Below are 23,431 nucleotides of genomic sequence, written 5' to 3'. Positions count from 1 at the left end.
GTGTGAGAATTGCAGAATTACTGTCTGTAGACAGTCTGTAGACAGTAATTACTGTCTGTTCCGAACCATTTCTTTCCCCAGGAAAAGTCTGGACCTTATCTTGGTTTTCTGAGACTCTGGACTCATGGAAGAAATAGTGCTGATAGTGAGTGCATCAGTAAGAAATCTTACTTCACTTCTACTGCATCTGCTCAACATTTTCCAGTAATGTCATTTCAAGAGATTTGGACCTTTTAACGTTCTGTCTTTCTTAAAGTATTGGCCAGCTCACTTTAACAATTTTACAAGACACTGTAAAAAAAATTATATTCACTCCAACTTGGACTCAGCATTAAATGTAATTACTATAGATGTCTTTAGCCTTTTGCTGGTATTTTTTTCCTGTAGTTTTTTTTTTTCATCTTTTGGCTGAGAGTGTGGGAAGAATCCTTGGAGAAGTGCATTCTACAAGTTTTATTCTCGAGCTGTGCCTCTCACTACTATTAAGATCTGTCAGGAAATCCAGCCACAAGTAATAAATTTTGCCTTTAATGAGGTGTTTTGTCTACTAGTTTTTAAGAGGGCTGTTGTTGGTTGGTCCTTTCCTGAAAAAGAAATCCTTGGACTCTTGGGACTCAAATAATTTCCTCCTGTAGTGGTAGCTATGATATCACTAGTCTTTTCTTGCTGAGTTGGCAAGTTAACTGAGATGGATTCCACACAGAATAATAATAACGGGTTGCAGCTATTATTTTTTAATCTGGGTCCATCCCCCCCCCCTTTGGTGCCTGTTTTCCATGAAGGTAATAATCTGTTTTCTTTCTGCCCCTTCGCATGAACTCACTATTTTTTTTAAAAAAATTATAATGCATACGTAGATACGCAGGCACAAACATTCCGTTTTTCCTGCATTCTGATTGGCTGTTCCTGTTTGGCCATAGTACCGCCCTCTGCTAAGAGAATGCTTCCAGTTGGTAGAGAATCTACAGAACCCCAGGAGCCCAAGCAAGATCTCCCCCTCCCATTTATCCAGTGTGGAAAAAAAGTTTAGGGTATTGAAACCACAACACATGTAAACATGAAACATGCATCCCCTAACATTGTGATATACAAAATAATAAAATTTGTCCAAAAAGGGAGCAAAGCAATATGCCCCATCCAGATTCAAAGGTGTGTATCTGTGTAGCTATGTCTTTTGAGCACCAATTTTTTTAATTGCTTGCTTGCAATGGCCCTGTTTGTTGTGAATATGTTCCTGTACAAATATGAGTAAAATGGTGCTCACAATCACTGCCATGGGGAGAAAATGTGCTTGGTGGACATTTGGGAAATGGGAGGCTGTGAGTCACGCTGGCTGGCAGCTCAGCAGAAACTAAACAGAAATGAGGTGAGGTGGGAAAACAGGCAGTGGGTGGGAAAAATACGCCCATGCTGTTTGCTTGGAAGTGGGTTCAGCCAGGGTTCAGGTAAAAAGATTGCTAGTTTAATGACTTTTGAAAGACTCAGGTTGAGGAAAATATTATGGGCCAATCCCGCTTTGGGGGAGGGACCTGTGCAAAGTACTTCCCCAAACCAGAATATTTCCCTTTGTCAGCCCATTACGTTTCTACCATGTGGAATCCACCTGAGAGGTCAAGCAGTTTTCCACTTTTTTTTAATTAAGCTTGCTTTATGATTATAATAAAGCAGAGAAAGATGATATTTTTTTTCTTTGGATTGGCCTATTACACTGGCAAAGCTGTTAAAATTGTTTAATACAAATTCTCCAATAGGATGCAAAAAATAATCTTATTACACATTCACTGTCTAATCTGTAGTTCTTAGGCAAAGTATTTGAGAGCACATTGGTGATGCTTTTTAAGGACTTTCACATTATTTGTTTCTGGACAAGTGATAGGGGGCATGGGGAAGCATCCCTACTGGTATTTAGAATCTCTCAGCAGCTTTTTATACCAGAATGGGCTTTGGAAGCACTGTTTTCCAGTGGCTCCTGCTGTACTTGGTGAGAGTTCTCAGAAGAGTATGTTGGGAGACTGCCACTCCATGTCATCAGTATGCTGTTGATACAGAACACTTTCACATTTACATCTAAATCCAGAAAAACATTAGTGACTGTATATCAGGAGCCAGATAAGAATGGAATGTGTATGACAAGATGGAAGTTCAACTGGTCAGGTGTGAAATCACATCCCCCCACATTAAAAAATTAATGTACAAACTGGTAATAAGTATTGTAACATTACAAAAAAGACTAAAGTGTATAGTAATAAATTATTATATCTCGGGGAAAATGCCTGAGGAAAAAGTTTGTCACATTTTACAAAACTTTTGAGAGAAACATGCAGAACCCAAAGGTTCCATGGAACCCCTGTGAAGAAGCTTTAATTTATTGGAAGGAACATGTAAGAAATTTCATTAAATTTACATGTTTCACCTGGGGGGAGGGGGAGCTGCAAAGGAATGTTATGTTTTAGTAAGTCATGCTTTAAGATTAGTAAGTCTTGCACACTAAATGGTTGTGTGCTTTATGTGTCTCAACTTGAATTGTAATATCAGAAATGTGGATACTTAATAAGTGTAACTTATACTTAGTTTTCAGTCTTATTTGTTTGCAGCTGACTACAAATCATTTGGGATGTTCTATTTCAGAGTTTTATTAATGGATTAATGTGCTACAAACCTGATGATCCAATAGAATACCTGGAAGGATGTTTACAGAAAGTGAAAGAACTGGGAGGAGCGGAAAAAGTGAAATGGGACACTTTTGTCAGTCCAGAAAAAAGGATTCTACCTCCACTTAATGGCAGCCAATCAAGAAGGTCATTCTTCAGGAATGGTAAGATATTTTTATATTGCTATTTCATGACTCACTTTGGAATCAGATGAGTAGCTAGAGATGATTTCATTTGAAAAGCCATTAGATGTTAATGCCAAATTGCATTTAATACACTAGTATATATCAATGATGTGTGGCAAAATCATGGTTCTTTGTTTTGAGGCTTTTATTGATATGTCACAACAATCAACAAATACTAACCATGACCAAAAGAATAATCTTTATTATGGTTCCAAAAATCAGTTGTCTTGGAATCTGTCTATAGAAGAAAGAAAAAAAACTAACAAGAAAAAAATTGTTTGTTTAATTGGGATGCTACCCTTTCCCTTATGGGCTCAGGAGGCTTCCATCATGTAAAAACAAGAAAATCATACATTAAATAACAATTTGAAATGTAGATGGCAGCTGAACGTCAATCTTAAAAGTACTAAAAATTCTGGAACTCAATAGCACCCAACCAATAACAGACAAGGTTTCCCCACCCACCCTGGACACTCCAACAGATATATACTCCACTTGCTTTCCCAACATCAGATCCTCTGAAGATGCCAGCCACAGACGCAGGCGAAACGTCAGGAGAGAATGCTGCTAGAACACGGCCATACAGCCCGGAAACCACACAGCACCCAAGTGATTCCGGCCGTGAAAGCCTTCGACAATACATTGAACATCTCTACGGGGGAGAAATTGTTCCCAAGACATACCGCGACTGAAATTGGAAAAAACTACGGCTCAGGAGAAGCACACTTACTGTGTTCCTCTAACCTTTCTTCTATGCTGCAGAGACACAGGAATTGCACTATCCCACATTATTTCTTGCAGCCAAAAGGACTTTCCAAAACACCACAGGCTCACTGCATCTATAACCGCCTAGAGCAGTACGGCACTGCGATGAGAGGAATTCACACCACCCACAAAGAACTTGCAAGAGCTTAGAACCAAGGGAGTTATTGAGTGCCTTCATATCAATACCAGCCAAAAGATGAAGGTGCACAAGACTGGGGACAAAAGATTGACAACTTCACCTACAGCAAAATGGAGAAAAGACGCGATGTGGCTTACCACACTAAAAGGCAGAAACTAAAATTCGACAAATGCCAAAAAACATCCAAGGTGGAAACCTGTGCACTGGACACATCCACAGGACCATCATCAATCCTGACTGAGAGGCAACTCTCTGAGGCTGAAGTATCCATCTTAGCAAAGGAGGCAATTTTGCTGTTACCCACCACCAAGAATTCCAGTAGAAAACATCATAAGCTAATGGCTGGAATCAGCGATTTATCATCTCCCTGAGGAAGAGAAAGCCGGGAGGAAGTAAAGAGAGAGGGGAAACAGAAAGGATCCTGAGAAAAGCAAAACTTCCCTCCAGTAACATAACAAAGGGAAAGAAAAGAAAAGCCATCAAAGATCATCAATTCTGATTCAAGAAATCCCATCATTCTACCAGCAGATAAAAGGTAATGCCCACCGGTTATCATGGAAACGAAGACCAATGCACAAAAGAAAAAAAATCCAAGAGACAACTTTTTTGGACCCCACAACTTACAAAAAAAGTTAAAACAGGACCCAACCAACAAAATCACCAGGAAAACCAACACCTTGATTAAAAACTCCTCAATTGATGATCCAATCATTAAATAGCGTCTCTGCAAATCTGGGGAAGCTCACCCTCCCTAGAGCTCTATGGACTCCCAAAATCCACAAGGACTCCACTCCCCTCCAGACCTATTGTGAGTGCAATTGGATCTCCTACATATGATTTGGCAAAGGTTTCACTGGCCACACAACTGCAAAGCCATATTGGACTTACTACACATTACATTAAGGACTCAACTCACTTCATTGAAAAAATCCAGCAAACTCAAACTCAACCCCTAATGACAAACTGATCCAGTTTTGATGTGGTGTCCCTATTCACCAAAGGTCCCCCATAGCGAGACACCATGACACTCATTAACCAGAAATTCCCCAAAAGACATCCACAGCCCTGTTTCAACATTGTCTCACTACCAGCTACTTCCAAGTGGGATAATGAATACTATGAACAGAAAGAGATGGGGTAGCCATGGAGTAGCCCTCTTAGCTACCTGTAATAGCAGAGATTTTTTTATGCATGGAACATTTTGAGAAACCGAAGCCCTGAAAACAGCACCAAAAAAAGCCCACCATATATGGTTCCCGTTATGTGGATGACACATTCACCATTTTAGAGCCACGGAGAAAAGAAGAGAACTAAACAAGTTCCTGGACCATATCAACAAGATCCACCCAAACATCCAATTTACTATGGAGAAAGAAAATGAAGGAAAACTGCCATTTTTTAGATGTTTTAGTCATCCATAGAAACCAAACCAGCAATTGGGACACACACAGTATACACAGAAAACCTACTCACACAGACCAGATATCTACACAAAAACTCCAATCACCATCCAGGGCAACCAAAGGAAGGGAGCACCATAAAAACTTTGAATTTTGTACATCGGCGCAAACAGAATCTGTGAACCTCACCTCCTACAAGAATGAATTGAATCACCCTAAACAAGGGGCTCTACAGGGCCTAATGGATTTACTCTAATACAGAAATCCAGAAGGGCTGCAAGACCAAAGAACAAGCCACATGAACAAGAGATAAAGAGGAGAGCCATCTAGAGGGAAGGTGTTGCTTACCATACATCAAAGGGAACCACTGATGGCATAGGAAAACTGATGAAGAGAAGCACAACCCACGAAACAATCTACAGACCCACTAAGAAAAATTCCAACAGATGCTTTCACGTTCAGCAAAGAAGGATAAGAGAGGATCCTTTAGCTTCTGCAGGGAGTCTATCGCATACCAATACAGCTGTGGACAAGTCTACATAGGAACCACCAAAGCATGGCGTATACAGAACCGCATTATCAAAAGAACGCGAGGCACCTGCAGACTATTTCAGCCAGAGAAAAAAATCCCAGCAATAGCCAAGAACACATGATAAACCAACCTGGACATAGAATATTATTTTGAAAAAACAGGGAAATTCTGGATCACTCTAGAGAAGCCACTCGTCCAGACTACACAGAGAAGCAATTTAAGAAATCCCACTAAGCACATGGACCCGAATTTTAACAGAGGAAGGGAAGAAACTATGAAAATGGAACAGAGACTTGGCTGCCAGTGTTGAAAAAAATACTAGGGTCCAAGGAACTGTGTCCAAAACCAGCTCCCACACAGAAGCACAGGATGACCATAGACAAAAGAAACAAAGGCCAGGATACTTCTCATTCAGCTATGGTCTCCCACCAGTGACCTTGCTATCTACAGGGGTTACTCCCAGGGCTATAATCTTCATTGTTACTCCCATACTTCTATTCCAGATGCCCTCAACTATTGACCTGAGGTTGCTGCAACTTGTTGTTACTCACAGACAAGGTTTCCCCACCCACCCTGGACACTCCAACAGATATATACTCCACTTGCTTTCCCAACATCAGATCCTCTGAAGATGCCAGCCACAGACGCAGGCGAAACGTCAGGAGAGAATGCTGCTAGAACACGGCCATACAGCCCGGAAACCACACAGCACCCAAGTGATTCCGGCTGTGAAAGCCTTCGACAATACAAATAACAGAACAACAAGAAGGAGGGGTGGGGGAAGAAGGAAGCCTTTTGACGGTAGAGAATCGTAGCTGCCCCAACTGTATGCACAGTGGAACAGCTCTATCTTACAGACTCTGAGGAATTGTATTCAAGTCTCAAGGGGTCCTAGTCTCACTAGCAGAGTGTTCCACATGATTGGGGCTGGCCAAGCATCTTTCAGTCCAAGAATCACTAGCAGATTGTTGTTTGCTGATTGTAACATCCTTCAGGGGATATATTGGGCAAGATGGTTCGGCCGATATGATGGCCCCAGACCATTAAGTAAAACATCTACATGCCATCCAAAAAAAGAGAAAAGAATTGTAGCAGGCCTGGGAGCTGATGCAAGCACAAGTGGGTGGGCAGAAAGGGCAGGCAGAAGTTCATGTGGTGGAGAGGTTGGTAACCCCACATGAAGCTAGCCCAGCTTTTTGTTAGCTCTGCTACTAGGACTGATTGGAATGAGTTCTGGAAACTTAAAAGTCTAGGACAGCTTATGTTCCTCAGAGCAGCCAGAGGTCTTTGTTGCTCCTTGGTTGCATACACAAAGCATTAGATACTGTGGTATCACTGTACTGTAACAGTAATTTTCAACTGAATTACCTTGTACACAAAGGATACTAATAATGCAGTATCCAGCAATGTGTGGATGTAGCCTGAGTGACATTTATGGCAGCTCAGCCAGTTACTGCCTCCAGCTACACACCATCACTACTAAATTGCTTATTGAGTTCCAGTACATACAACTTAAAACCCTTGTTGGTAAAAAGAAAAGTCCCTCAAAATACCAAGCAAACAGAGCCACATAGAAACAGGTCTGTAATGAATGCAATTACTGATAAATGCAAAAAGGGTTCTGGTTCTGATATTTCTTTTCTAACCATTTTGTAGTGATGCCGGACAACCCTAACTTTCCTTATCGACGGTATGATCGACTCCCTCCAATCCACCAGTTCTCCATAGAAAGTGACTCAGATCTCTCAGAAACAGCTGAGCTCATTGAGGAATATGATGTCTTTGACCCTACAAAACTTCGACCTAAAATAATTCTTGTCATAGGTAAGAAGACAGACAGTCCTGGAAAAATAATTCATAATGATTTTGCTGGATTGGTTATATATTAATGTAGAGAAATGATTAACTGACAGAAATTAACCCCAATGCATGGAACCATTTTTTTAAAAAGACATTTAAAATCATTTTTTTAAACTGTAGTGTTCATATTCAAAAACAGCAATTGTCAAGGAGGATGGTCAATAAGTGAACGCTAGATGGAACGGGAAACAATGATGGGGAAAAAAATAGAATCTCCCTGGAGAGGGATTTATATTGTTTTGGTGTTATGAGCAAGATGGCTCTTTCTCTGGTTACCATCTATCCTCAAATGATGGTGGCGCCTGAAGCAGGGCCCCTGAAGATGACGGTATCTGTTCTTTGGATTGCATTGACAAACTGCAGTCAAACATCATAAATAAATTTCTAGAGCTCATTAATGATTTCTAGTGTACTTGTATTGTTAGATCACATTTGCTGAAATGAAAAATATGAGAACCATACTAATATCCTTGAAAGAATGGACGATACAAATCTGTGATAGATAAAATCAAATATCAATCTAACTTGTTTGAATAAGAGCTTCTGCTTATGGTAACATAAATGTTGTCTAGTTCAGTGTATCACTATTCATTTGGCTAACTAGGATGACTGTAAGAAACAAAATGTAGTATGTAGCTTGAAACCAAGAACACTGATGAAACATACTGCTACAGACTGAGCTGTGCCATTCTAACAGAACTGGGGGCAAGAAGAATTAAACTTAGAACATTGGAAGCACTATTTTGAAATTAGTCATATTCATGACATTTGCTGTTTATGTGATAGGCTGGTTTGGCATTTCAGTAATTAGAGACGGACTCTTGGCTATGCTCTGTTTGCAATCTTCTTACTGTTAGATGAAATGCAGTGTTGTGCTGGCTTCTGATTTTTCACATGTCTCATTATTAGATGGGATGAAAAGTTAGCCAGCCTTTATTGCCTATGTGACCTGCAAGTTATTAAATTGCTCTCAAGGGAGCCAGTTGATGCTTTTTCTACACTTTTCACTTTCAAACTACAGCAGTTACAATAGATTGCAGCAGAGAAAGAGTTAGATTGAGCCTGATTGAGCTTGAGGCAGATTCCGCATGGGCCAAAAACAGCGGTTTGAAAAGAGTGTAAACCCTTTTACATTGTTTTCACACCACACCTCTGTTTTTGGCCCATGCGGAATCCGCCTAAGTCTTCATGTCCACAAGATATGTATTTATTTATTTATTTGGCTTATATGAAGAGGCTCAAAGTGGTGAAAAACCATAAATGTACAATGAAAACAGTGAATAAAACAATTTCTGAAGTGGCAAACCTTCTGAATACATTTTGACAAGGGTTGGGACATCAGCATTCCTTCTAAAACCATCAGTTTCAACAACCAAACAAAAATAGAGCAAAATAAAAATCACCAAACAAGAAACAACACAAGCAAATAGAACTTAAAAGCTAAAACTTAAAAATAAAAACTGAAAAAAGGGAACCAGATTAAGATGCAAATACTATTGCTTGCAGTGGCGTATTTGCCTAGTGACAAGAGGTACCCCATGTCCCCGGGCACCCCCCATTTGGTCACATGGGGGCACCAAAATTTCAGTGTCGTTTATGTGTGTTTTCCATTTTTAGTTTTTTTGCATTTTGGCCTGCAGGGGGTGCATTTTTAAAGCTAGTGGCATCAGAATTTCAGGGTATCATCCAGAGACTGTCCTGATGATACCACTCAAGTTTGGTAAGGTTTGGTTGAGGGGAACCAAAGTTATGGACCCCTAAAAGGGGTGCCCCATCCCCCATTGTTTCCAATGGGAGCTAACAGGATATGGGGGCTACCCATTTGAGAGTCCATAACTCTGGTCCCCCTGAACCTAACTTCACCAAACTTGGATGGTATCATAACAATAGTTAACAGGTGATACCCTGAAATTTTGGTGTCACTAGATTTAAAAATACACCCCTGACAGACACCCCAAGAAATTTGCCCAAGAGCAGGCTGCATATTTTTGAAGATAGAGGCACCAGACTTTCAAGGTGGCTCAGGAGGCTCTCCCAGTAATAGCATTCAAAAATGTGCTTCCTGCTCACACACTCAGAAAATCACCATTGGCTACAATGAAGCCAAGGCATTGCAAAACAAAGGAGTTATTACCTGCAGCCCTGCAAGGTTGCACTCATCAGGGCTGTTTGATGGGAGGAAGGGTGGATGGGAATTGTTTGCTTCTGCATTGCCAAGGAGGGCAGGAGCGCATGGGGAAAGCCTTGTAGGTGGATCTTGGAAGGTTTACTTCAGAGTAAGCCAGTGGAGGGTAAGCTTGTAGATCGTGGAAGGGAGGAAGGTCAGGATCATCCTCAGCCATGGTTGTCGTGGGTTGCCAACTCCTGGCGAGCAAATCCCAGGATGTTTGGAGATAGATTCTCAGAATCTATGGCTTTTGGGACCATGGCAGACATTTTCTTGGGTGGGGGGGAGAAGTTGACAACCCCATTAAAGGCACCAATTTTAATCCACTACCCAAATAGAATTTGCGTGGGTTCTTGGGGGGGGGGGGCATAATCAGTGTCTTTCAACACAAGAAAAGAGAAATGTGTGAAACGGGGGTTCTATTGGTGGTCATTTGAATCATGTACGGGGGTTCTATTGGTGGTCATTTGAATCATTTACACCCCCCCCTTTTTTTTTGCTTTGATGGGTAAAAATGGGCCCCAAAGAAGGGAACTTCTCTCTGAATGAGAATATATACGGTGTTATCTTCATTTTAGATGTCAAAAAGTATTTGCGGCTTTTTTCTTTTCCGTGGACAACGGGTCCAAATGGCTCTTTGGGTGTTAAAGGATGCCGACCCCTGATATAGGCTTTCTTAAACATCCTATAAGATATTCTTGCTGCTTCCACCAAAGTCACTCTAGTCATCTAAGCTCCCACTCATCCTCTGTAGTTCCAAGGTATACTTTAGAGCAGGGCATAGAGGATGTCGAGGCATGATCTCATCAATGGGATCAGAGAGATGAATGTACCAGTCCTCTATCAGCTCAGCTAAAATTTCACTGGGAGGAATCAAATCCTGCAGAACATTTTAGAAACCAAGTGGATCCATAAGTCTCTGCAGGCTACTCAGACAGGCTTTCAGAATTCAGTGGTTCAACAACGGCACTGTATCAACTGCACCTGGGCCGATATTCATCCCCATGCCAAAGATCAAGTCCAGGGTGCAGCCTGCTTGATGGGTAGGACCCAATACAAATTGAGAGCAGTCTAGGGAACTGCAATACCCAGCTAGCCACAACCTCCAGCAGCTTAAGTGAGCAGTACACCAGCCAGATAACCAAACCGTTTTCAGCATCGCATACCAGACCAACGCAATGAGTGCCTGGAATCTTTGGAATGGGGAGCATGAGCATCCTAAAGGAGAAAGCCACCCACCATTCCCAGTTCCTTTACTGGAACATTGAATTCTCTTCTGTTCAGCTAATATTAGCACATAGGGTCAAGTTGTTGGTGTTTGGAAAACATTGCTGCCCTTGTTGCGCAGAGAGATTTTGGGAATTCAGTACTGATGGTCTATAGTGAATCTGAGATTTTAATATAAACCCTTCTTCTTTGTTCATTATTTTTCATAACAGGTGGCCCTGGAAGTGGGAAGGGAACCCAGAGTTTGAAAATTGCTGAACGCTATGGATTTGAATACATCTCCGTAGGTGAATTGTTAAGAAAGAAGATCCACAACACAAGCAGTAACAGAAAATGGAGCCTGATTGCTAAAATAATTACGACAGGAGAATTGGCCCCACAGGTGAATCACTATTGGGAAACAATCTGTTACATGTTTTGATGAAAAATTTTTACTTACACTTTTAATGTGTGTTTCTAAAAAAAACTGAATTAACTGTTATGTGTTTTTTTAAAACAAACAAGGAAACAACTATTACTGAGATAAAGCAGAGATTAATGCAGATCCCTGATGAAGAAGGTATTGTTATTGATGGATTTCCAAGAGATGTGGCCCAGGCTCTTTCATTTGAGGACCAAGTAAGAAATGGTTATTCAGAATTCTTAATTGTTTTGAATTTCTCCTGTTCATCATATTAGAACCCAAACTGGCAACTAGATATGATTACTTCCATGGTTTTGAAAGCAAGTAGAATTTGGTCATACATATAACAACAGTAGTACTTGCTTGCTTGGAAAAAGAAGATTTTGTTTTCTAAAGCATATTTTTCATACACCAATTATCTTTAAATGGCAGAAAAAGGTTATTCCTTAACTGCAAATTTTCTTGGCTTTTAGGAAGAATGCTGTGTCCTATTTGTTGCAGATTGCTAAAAGAGAATGAAGGAAGAACCTCTCTGTTTTATAGCATATACAAGTTGGCTATGTGTACATTTTAACTAAACTATATTAGTGTATACAGCAATTAAAAATATATATCTCAAAGTATATTTTATATATCTCAAAGTATTTCAAGAATAAAATTAAAAGGCAATGATTTATGTAGAGGTCCCAAGCAGCCATTCAATTAAACTATACATTTTTTCTATTAAAGATGATGGCACATTGGCATATGAAGTGCTATTGTTATTAATTTATAGGACATCTTTATGCAGTTTCTTGAGCAGAGAAAATGGCTTTGTTGCCTATAGAACAGGTTTTCTTGTTTGTGTTTCTCAAGGTTGTTTAGCATGTGTTTCTCTCATTCCTTATTCCAGAATTGAGACTACTCATGAAGTAAGCCTTCAGTATTTTAATAGGATGACAGTTTTGTTCATTTATATTAAAGTAAGGCAAATCATTAAATTCATCTGATTGGAACTTTTTTCATCATCTGATCAAACATTGTAACAAGCTATAACATTTTGTTAAAGCCATATGCAAAGGTTAAATTTCAAAAGCGGGGCTTTTTTTGTAGTACTCTTCAAACAAATCATTTTAAAGTGCTCCATGATCACTAAAAATGTTAATAACCATTTGGGAGGAGAAATTCCAATGCTGATGTGTGTGAAAGATGGTCATCTAATGAGGCAATTCAATTTTGTCCTCTAATAAGACATGGCTTTTTGAGGAATTGAAACAATTAAATATCAGGAGAACCAGCTCCATGACACGTCTTCTTTTTTGTCCTCTTCCTTTGAAGACAACACTTCAACTCATAGTATTACCGTAAATAAATATTTGGAGGAGACATAGTATTTGCATATTTGGTTACCTGATCTAGGTTGCCCCTGAGGGTTGAAGAATGCATACTGACAATTATATAATCTAGATAAGTTACAACATACTTTAATGTCCTTATTCTACTAACAATCATAGGATTAAAAAAAATTATAAAATGGTAGATTACGTTCTCCACTCTTTCAATAAATGCTTAGGTACAAAGCGGGAATTTTAGCCTTTCTCAAGGGTATGTACAGGACCAGGGAACACCAATGTTATGACATGGGGGAAATGTATACCTAATGAGATTTTCCCTGTGTAGAGCTAGCTTAGCCGGGCATCCCAGTGCATAGGACTCCGACAGCCAGGGACAGTGCCATTGCCGCACTACCTCCAGAGAACTTCCAGGCAGTACAGGGAGGCAGCAAAACAAAACAAAACAACTGCTGCTGACAGTGCTGAGCTATACAGTGCCAGCCTCCCAGTTTGCTCTTCCCACTTGCATAAGTTCCACTTATACCAATGGGGTGAGCAAATGCACTGATGTGTCCCCACATCAGTTGCATAAGCCCATTCCCTCTTCCCCATAGGATTGGGCTGTAAGTCCACTGAAATGTTATATTTTGATTTTTATGTTTTTTAATGTATTTCATTTAATGTGTTTTACCTAAGTTGTAAGTCAACTTGAGCTCCATAAGAAAGGAAGGTAGCTTATAAATGTTTTAAATTTTAAAAAAGTCAGAGGGCAGAGAAAGGTGTAACTTTAGATAGAATTGCACTGTATATTTGTCAGTGCCTAGGATCTAAAACAGGGGTCAAGTACACATTTGGTGGCGAGCCTTTGGCACTCCAGATGTTATGGACTACAATTCCTATCAGCCCCTGCCAGCATGGCCAATTGGGCTGATAAGAATTGTAGTCCATAACATCTGGAGTGCCAAAGGTTCGCCACCATGATTAGCATATAAGTACACATTAGAATATTTGTCCCCTGGCTGGGGAAGGCAGGACTGAGAGCCCCTATCATGGCTACTCCTCCTTGCCTAGAAGCTGGGGGCAAGGGAAACTCGCTCGCCAGCTCCTAGGCAGCAAAGAAGGGCTGCCGCCAGTGGTGAAGCGGCAAGGGGGAGAGGGTGCGTTGTGCACCGGGCGCATGCCTGGGAGCTGAAAATCACCCCCTGGCCCCTCCCCCTTTTCCATGTGCCCGACCTCCCCCTTCCCACATTTAGCTTAGTTCCTTTTCTTTTTCTAGTACTTTTTCAGGCTGAAAAAAGTGCCCTATTTACAGTTCAGGCTAAAAACTGCCTGAGGTACTACAGTTCCTAGGAGACCTTGGGGCTCATAAGGTCTCCTGGGAAGTATAGTTCCTCAGGCAGTTTTTAGGCTGAACTGTGAAGAGGCTGCTTTTTTCAAACTGAAAAAGTACTAGAAAAAGAAAAGGAACTAAGGTAAGTGTGGGAAGGGGGTGGAGGGTGCCACGGGGGGCCACTGGGGGGGCCAAGGGGTCACGGGGGGCATGGGGGTAGAAAAAACACATTGCATACCGGGCACAGTTTGGCCCAGCTGTGACTCTGGTTGCCGCTTCCCTGCCTTGAAGCTGAAGATGAAGAAAACTTGTTCCCCAGTTCCTTGGCAGCAGAAAGGGGCTGCCTAGAAGCCAGGGGGTGAGGGAAACTCGCTCCCTGGCTCCTAGACAGCAAAGAGAGGCTGGAACCCAACTCGAAAGTAAGCATGGCTTACTCATGAGCAAGCCATGCTTACTCACGAGTAAGTGTGGTTCCGCATGCGGGGGGCACCTGGAGGGGTTTTTGCCTCCGGGAGCCATTTGGCCCTGGTACGTCTCTGGACCCTGGTCTCCCTTGATAGTGTTCCACCTGGTAGAGCCAGGGCTGAAAAGGCTCAGCCAGATGTTCTTTGGGCCAGGTACCAGCAATAAATTGTTCCCAGCTGAGTGCAGCATTCTCGGGGTTAGGTGTATCAGGAGAGGTCTCTTTCAGATATGATGGTCCCTGACTGTTTTGAGACAGCAATACTCAGTAATAAATGAGTTTAAAAGAAACCCCTTTGCGGAGTAAACAGCAATATGGTAAAATGACAGATTCTAGACTAACGGGAACAAAGAAACAAGAAATTCATTATCTAATTTTCTGGTCAGCATTGTAAGCAGCACAGTAACAGAAGACACTTGTGAAACCTCCAGCAGGAAAAATACACATTCCATCTCTGATGTCTCTTACCTCAGTTTTCTAAAGACTGCCATGCTTGTTGAAACAGCCTAGCCATTCCATATCAATCTGATCATGTCTACTTAATAATCCAAAGTAAGAGATAGTATCTCCAAAGCAGCATTAATCAGTGCAGGCAGAACCACCCTCTTTATTAATTATACTGTTAATCTGCTGAGCTACTAGAATAGGAGGCTGTTCCTATCAGCAGCATATACATGCAAGAGCTTGTTGATCACATCATGTGTGTGTCCTAAATGGAAATGATCCAGGTTGCACTATACCATATTACCTTCAACATTATGTAGATCAAGTTAAATGACAGTACTGGCCAAAAACCCCTGTCAGAGTGGGGATATGAATCCAGGCAGAGCTGGATTTATGCCCAAACGAAGTAAACTACATAGTAGGACCTCGGATTATGACAGGGATCTGAATACAATTCCCATGACTAAATTAACCGTGCCGGTGTGTGTGTGTGCGTGTGCGTGTGTAATGCTACAGGGTCTCTTAAGCTCAAATAGTTCAGATCATTATCATGTCCTAATCTAGTGCTGAATCTGGGTTCCTAGATCCTAATCCGCCCAATCTGCCCACTACACCAGTTGGGCTGTTTTATCAATCAGTCTCAGGGCTGATTCTCACATGCACTTTTAGTGATGGCTAGCTAATATGAGAATGAGCTATCCCAGATTGTCACTACAATTAAAACATCCACAATGCCTCAAACAATGCTTTTCAGTTGTATTAGTTCACATATTTTAGCTGACAGACATTGCGCATAATTAAACAGTGAGCAGCCAAGAGACTATTTCACTGTCCCAGACTTTCATAATAAATATATTCTTCCAACTCAACCTTCCTTTTCCACCCAATTCCAAGGATGCTGTTTATGTTCTGAACTGGTTCTTGGAGTCTGAATATTCACTCTTGGAGTGAAGGGGGAAAGTCAACCATCAGGATCCCACCCTCTTTTAACTATATATAAAGATATCTGAAGAGAAACCAAGTATAAATATACTTTGAAATACAAGGGCAGAAAACTCTGACCATTAGTTTCTGTTCCCAAGAAATTATCAGAGCTTCCCAAGAAATTATCAGTGTTCCTTTTAAAGAAGAAGAAGAAGAAGAAGAAGAAGAAGAAGAAGAAGAAGAAGAAGAAGAATATCCCACTTTCTCTCCTGTAGGAAACTCAAAGGGGCTTACAATCTCCTTGCCCTTCCCGCCTCACAACAAACACCCTGTGAGGTGGGTGGGGCTGAGAGAGCTCCAAGAAGCTGTGACTAGCCCAAGGTCACCCAGCTGGTGTGTGTGGGAGTGCACAGGCTAATCTGAATTCCCCAGATAAGCCTCCACAGCTCAGGCGGCAGAGCTGGGAACCAAACCTGGTTTCTCCAGATTAGATACACGAGCTCTTAACCTCCTACGCCACTGCAGCTCCTTTAAGTTATTGTTCCTGTCAAGTTTTTTTAAGAAGCAATAATAGAAGTATATTTCAGTATGTATCTGTTCTGAAAAACATGGAGAATCAATGAACATGAGATGAACAAGTTTACTTCCTACTCGGATTAAAGGATTTATTTCTCCCAAATGTAGTGACTAGAAAAAAAAAGGTAAGCATTGAGAAATTAAAGCCTGACAGCAGAATCAATGGCATTCTGAAATTTTGAAGCACAGTGGATAAAAATTATTTTTTTCTTTGTTTCCTTCTTCAAAATAATCCAGGCTAAATTATTTCTTCAAATTTTATGTGGTGCTGAAATCAAGAATTGTTATTGCTGAATGTGAACGCTTAGATCCATGTCAGTATTTCCAAGTGCTCCACTACAGTTCTTAAGATTGAGAAGAGATCATGTTAGTTGAGATGAGTATCCACCAGGCCATTTTTCTTTTTTCCTTTTTTAAAAAAAAATTACATTATTTACAGTCTGGCATTTTCATAGAGACTTAAAATGGATGACACACTAAGTCAATGCTATCAACAGGATTTGGATTGCAGAAATCTGAAAGCAGGAAGAAATCTGAAAATACAGTTGAAAGAAATAACTTGACATATTAAACAATACCAAAATTACATAGTAGGATCATGATGCAACAACGAAGTACAAACTTCATTCAGTAATATAGTTCACAGCGCCTGTTCCTGTACCAAATCATCTTTCTGAAATATAATTTATTCTTCAACTTTGTAAGAAGAAATTACTGAAATCAGTATAAAAGGGACTCAATGTTTGTGGGCCATCCCTTAATTAAATTGTATAGATTTTCACAGGTCTACTTCAAGGCTGTTAAACCACTGTTCTGAAGACAGCTTAAAAACAGAATGAGAATTACTTTTAATGAGAAAATGGCAGGTTCCTGATGGCTGGTTCAAATTCAGTTAAGGTTACAAAATATATTCAGTGGTTCTTTCCAAACTTCAGATCATGAAAACACATGTACATATTTTTGTTTGACAGGCATGGCCATATGCCATTATGATCTAAAGCATTTAAAAACATATATAAAATATACAAGATGATTACAAATTTTCAAATTTAACAATATAACCATCTAGATAAAATTAAATAAAAAGGAAAAATCTAATCATTAATGTTATTTCACTTTTAAAAATTAATTCTGGCCCATGTCTTCCTGGCTGCCAAAGCAAAATATAATACACTGTAAGAGATAGATGGCTTGGTGTCAGAAAGAAGAAAGGTCAGTTTTTCTGAATGAGAAATAGATTAAGTCCATAAGTAACTTTGCAAGAAATTTTACTTGCCTATCTATTGCTTGCCTTTCTATTGAAGAATCACATTTAAACATCCAGTCATACATGCTGAAGCGATGTATAGGAGCAACCAAGTTATCTGGTATAGAGCAGTGATGGAGAATGCCATTGTAATAAGCTGTCCAGGTCATATCATTGCTCAACACCATTTTTGAATATTGTTTACTAAACGAGTTAGTGGAGATGTTACTTTGTTTTCTCCAGAATTTTAACTACATAAAGTTAAAACTACATAACTACATAAAGATGGGCCTTAATTGATGGCAGTCCAAGTTCAGCCTGCATTAAGGCCACAAGGAGTCCTCTTGAGCAAAGCTATTTTTTTTAAGAAAGAAATTTTAGATAGACTCCAAATTAGAGACCAAATGGTCATTCCAACTCCACACATCTTCAACATACAAAAATTGGGGGACAGCCTTGCTTAGATATAATTTTATAACTGAATCATTTACTGTGCAATCCAGTTATGGGAGGCATGCTTCAGTGCCCAGAGGTGGCATGGCAAAGACTGCACCACACCACCTCGAAACAGGCTTTGGGCAGTACAGAAGGGAGGGAAACAAAAACCCTCCCACCACCCAAACTGCCCCATAGGCAACAGCTTTCGGCACACTTTGGTGCGCTGTAAGTCTGCATGTCGGTGTTCCTGGACTGGAATGTTCCTGGGCCGAAATGCTGGTAGAAGCCAAGTAATGTTGACTCCACCCCTAGGAATGCCCCACCCCCCATATTGACTCCACCCTTGGGAAAACCCCTTCTTTGATAGCCCTGACTTCCAGGTTTTACTTCCATGGTGCTGGGGATGCCCCTTGTGCTGGCAGAGGGAGCAACATGTCAGCATGGCCCCTCCACCACTCCCCAAGTTAACACTTCAGTGTTATTCTTGAGCTTCCAAATGTCTGCTGGCAGGTCATCTGGGCTAGGGGCCTTCTGGTTTTTCATAGTTCTGATGGTTGTAGTCACCTCCTCAGTTACAATGTGAGGGACTGGGCGAAAGCATGGCAGACCTTCCAGAATTGGCAGATGTGGGAATTGGATGATTGAGATCTCATCAAAGTGTTTGCACCATCGACTCAGGATTTTCTTCTGATCCTGCAGTCGCTGACCACTCTTATCTTTTACGCACATATAGTGTTCAATATCACGTGCCACTCTCATTTGTGCTTTTGCTAATTGATAGGTGTTCTTTTCACCTTCCCACTTATCCAGTTGTTCATAGAGTTTTTGGTGATATTTAGCCTGGACTGTGGCCACTGCTCTTTTGGCTTCCCGCTTGGTGGCTGTGTAATGCAGCCAATTGTCGCCAGTCTTATCGATAAACCAAGCTTTGAAGGCCACCTCCTTTTCTCACACCTTCTGCTGCACCTTCATGGTTCAGAGCCATGCCTGCTTATTGAGGTGCCGACTGCCTGGTTTACTTGTGCCGAGGGTCAATTTTGCAGCAGTGGTTATGGAGTTGCAAAGTGTATTCCACGTGGTGTTGATTGAGTTTGCATCTACTTCGGGGAAGATAATGCTGTTGACTATGACCGTTGCATAGTGGTGTAGCTTCCACCATTTAATGGTTGCTGTCTTACATGGCCATTGTAAAATTGCATGACAATCTTTATGTCCATGACTACTAGCTTATGTTGTGGGGCCAAGCAGTCAGATAGAATAACTTTTATGTCAGTAGCATTAGAAGTGAAGTCACATTGTCGTGTCAACATAAAGTCGATCTGGCTGTGATAGTTACCGCCAGTGTAGGCGATCAAATGGCTTGTGCACTTCTTTAAAAATGTGTTACAAATTATGAGGTCATTGGCTTCTGCAAATTCAGTGGCCATCATCGTTGCATGTACCATAACCAAGGCCACCATGGCAGTTGTATCAATCTTTGGCCCAGCCGATGTGGCCATTCAGATCACCACAGATTATGAGCAAATCTTCTGCAGGGCACAAGGCAACGAAGTCATGTAGTTCCTGCCAGAACTGTTCTTTTTCCTCCATTATACATCCTGTCTGTGGGGCAAATTCAGAGAAGACTTGCAATCGGTGGGTGCCGATGTCACTGGTGGCAGACATGAGGCAGTCAGAGTAGCGATTCACAGTCTGACGTCAAGTCCATGTTCAGCTCAGCACCACTTTGTAGTGGGCAGTTTCCAGCAGCACCACCAGGAGGAACAGACAATCACACCAAATACTTATACCATCTGCTGTATACAAAAAAATGTTGCATCTTCAAACAAAAATTGGTATTTTTATTAGTAGTGACAGAAATGTTGGAAGTTAATGTTTTAGCTATCTATACCATAGATAATTTTTTTCTGCACTTAAACAGTTTTTATGGGTGCCTGTGGTTTTGTTACTACTTGTGTTCTGAACAAATGCAAAACTGTTGCTACTGTTTGTTGTGTTCATCATTATAGCAATCCTGTAGATAGGAGCTGTTCTCATTATACAGATGTGAAAGTGAAGCTGATATAATGACTTGTTCAAGGGTCCTAGACACAGAAATGCCAATGGAACATGTTGTAAAAGGCAACTTCTGCATTTCATGTCAAGAACCAAAATGCATGAGACATGCTAAACATTATGAACAACTAGATAAAATGGAACTGAAAGTGATTTATGCTTTTGCTTTCCCTGCCTTGTAATGCATGAAAGTGAATGGGTCACATCTGTGCTAAGAAATGAGAGCCACTTGAAACTGGAAGAAGCACTGGTGCTTCCCCTGCTCTGTGCAGCAATAATAATTTCTGTTAATGGACTAAACTTTAAAATGTCACTGAATTTTAGCTTATGCATTAAGTATTTAAATTGTAATTCTGGTTTTATATACCAAGGGGTACAAAGAAATCATCTTTATGTAAATTGTAGGCATGTGAACAGGACAGGATAAGAAAAGAGAAGGCATTGTAAAAGTTTATCTTAAATTAATTACTCATATCAACCTCAAATGCATATCCTCTTGTTATGCTAAGTAATGTTTGCAGGGATTCAATAGGGAATCCTTTCCATTTTTAAACACTTCCTTTTAAACACTTCCACTTCCTTAAAATTCTCTGAAATGCTGTTCTCTATAGGAAATGGCTGCCTAGTCTCTCTACATATTTCCATACAAATGATCAGAAATAAAATGTTAGCTTTTCCCCGGGGTATTTAATTATATAGTTAAAAAGGAAATTGTAACCCTATAATAGACAGTCTAATTACCAGGCAAATTAATTTCAAGAGCAGAATTCAGCTGCCACATCAAATAATATAATTAGTTCTATCATATATCATGACAAGTAAATTTGTGTATTAAGATTGTAACAACCATTATATTGATAAAAGAAACCCAGTTAAATGAGGATTATTTCCATCTACTACATGTTGTTATAAAGACCCTTTATTATTGGGAACAAGCAATACCCAACCAGAGTGACTTTCAACCAGGGATAAATGTTCCTAAATTCACTGAAAGATCTTATTTACCTGTGTCTGAAGTTCAAGCCCTAGTCAATGTTCATGGACCTTAAAGATACAAAATAGTAATTTCCTGTGGTTTTCTTCCCAGGTGGTAGTGATTTTGTGTGAATAAGCCCTCGGTTGGAAAGATGCAGCTCAATGGATTGGGGACAAAACTTTGTATTAAAAATGACAAAGCCAATATTTTAAGTAATAATTTTTTATGTTTTAATTCATTCAATTTATATACCACACTGAGCCCCTAGGGGGAGGGCGGTATATAAATTGAATGAATGAATGAATGAATGAATGAATGAATGAATGAATGAATGAATGAATGATAGCCCTTTACCCATGGACTGATTACCCATGAAGAGCCAGTGTGGTATAGTGGTTAAGAGCAGGTGTACTCTAATCTGGAGAACTGGGTTTGATTCCCCACTCTCCCACTTGAGCTGTGGAGGCTTATCTGGTGAACCACATTAGTTTGTACACTTTAACACATGCCAGCTGGGTGACCTTGGGCTAGTCACAGTTCTTCGGGGCTCTCTCAGCCCCACCCACCTCACTGGGTGTTTGTTGTGGGGGTGGGGAGGGAAAGGAGATTGTAAAGAGATTGAGTCTCCTTATAGGAGAGAAAGGAGGGCATGTAAATCCAAACTCCTCCTCCTCCTCCTTCTTCCCTTGGGGCTGTTCTCTGTGCACTGGGCTTGCAGAGGGCTCACCTCACATTTTTCCATTTACGTACAGCATGCATCACAGTTTGTTGCAGTTTTTCAGATTATCATTCTCCCACTTCTCTAAACTCCACCCATCAACAGCCTTAAAGGCACTAAGCTCATACTAGATACTAGAGCTGATATTCTCTCCCGCTTCCCCACACATACACACACACACACGCGCACGCACGCACGCACGCATGCACGCGCACACACACACACACACACACAGGCTTGTTTTAAAATAAAGGCTTGTCCACTTGCAGAAGCCTTTATGGGGGGTGGTGCTCTGACTGGCCTCCCCTTTTCCCTGGGCTTCTTTGCCACTCTGCAAAATGCTGCTCATCCTGCTGGTCCCTGGAGGGTGGATCTTCTCTCCAGGAAGGGTTGATGGAAGGAAGAGGTGAAAGGCAGGAATGTGAGTCTGGAAGAGAAGTAAGGGATATTCGGCAAGATGTGGGGGTGGGGACAGATTCAGGTAAAAGTGACCACAATTCAAGTACAACAGTGGAGAAGTATCACTGGAGCCCAGACTCCCAGGCTGCAGAGCCTTGGCCTGTTGCAGAAGATTAGAAGAGGGGGAAGAGGTGAGGGAAGGTACACAATGGTTTAGATGTGTGCCTGGTGTGTGCACCCGGTGAGATGTTGTTATGATATAATGTCATCTGTTGACAGAGGTATTTGAAGGAGCAGGAGAAGCTGGGAACATGGAAGGGGGGTAAGGAGGATGGCGTGAGGGGGCTTCCAGTTCCGACATCGAGTGAAGGTTATATCTTTCTCTCCTACATTTTCTGCTGTCTTAGATCATTTTTATCTGTTTTATTCAGTTGTAGCTGTCTGCTCTTTGAACTGATTGATCTCAGGGACATCTGAGAAAAGGAGAGAAAGCATTAAAATGCAAAGAATTTGCTGAGTGAGAGGCTAAAATAAATGGCTGCATTCCATTACCTTTTGATCTTCTGAGTCTTCTTGACAAATTACCAATTATGGAATCTCTCCTTTAAGCGCAATTATACTCCATTCAGTAGCTTGGATCCTTTCCTTCAGCATTTAATACCATTTGATCATTAGAACTGTGTAAAAGTCCAAGAGATCACACTAAAATGGGCACTGGTAAAAAGAGAAGAACAGCTGATAATGGTGAAAGGGTGGAACAAGTAAAAGTGTTACCCAAAGTGGAGACACAGTCTCTCAATATAGTGGGGGATATTAGCTTAGAGCAGACTACTTATTAACTTTGCAAGAGGCTGGGTAAGGAATCTTTAGTATCAGTGTATACAAAGATCAGCTCTTGGAAGAAAATCCACAGAGAAAGATATTATGTAAATTTGACAGTCTTTATTGTAGGGATAAGAGGTTTACAATCACTTGGTTCAATGCAGCAAACATGCACACACCAAGTTCCTAAGATATAGATAGGTTGGAAAATAGATTTGGAATAGAAAGGTGTATGGGATATATGGGAAATACAACCTGATTGCAACCTGAAGAAGATCCAGGGTTCAGAGCCAACAACCAGCATTTGGTTCCAGGGGGCAACACACTGGACACAGCAACAAAAACAGAAAGATGTCAGGCACTGGGCAAATGACCCTTTGGGGTTGGATATTTATACG

General features: G+C 40.8%; 1 protein-coding gene across 1 annotated transcript in view; it reads left to right on the top strand.

Annotated features, from left to right (window-relative positions):
• The window catches only part of AK5 (adenylate kinase 5), a 129,226-nt gene that overhangs the window by 4,050 nt on the left and 101,745 nt on the right, over nt 1-23,431 (top strand). The window contains exons 2-5 of the mRNA XM_048496872.1: nt 2,629-2,815; nt 7,329-7,496; nt 11,139-11,308; nt 11,431-11,544. Of these exons, the coding sequence (XP_048352829.1) occupies nt 2,629-2,815; nt 7,329-7,496; nt 11,139-11,308; nt 11,431-11,544 (639 nt within the window). The remainder of the gene's footprint in view (nt 1-2,628; nt 2,816-7,328; nt 7,497-11,138; nt 11,309-11,430; nt 11,545-23,431) is intronic.

The sequence above is a fragment of the Sphaerodactylus townsendi genome, linkage group LG05 (genome assembly GCF_021028975.2).
Source record: "Sphaerodactylus townsendi isolate TG3544 linkage group LG05, MPM_Stown_v2.3, whole genome shotgun sequence".
NCBI classification, from domain to species: domain Eukaryota; kingdom Metazoa; phylum Chordata; class Lepidosauria; order Squamata; family Sphaerodactylidae; genus Sphaerodactylus; species Sphaerodactylus townsendi.
The sequence above is the reverse complement of the archived record's forward strand: the minus strand, read 5'-3'. Positions and strand labels throughout refer to the sequence as shown.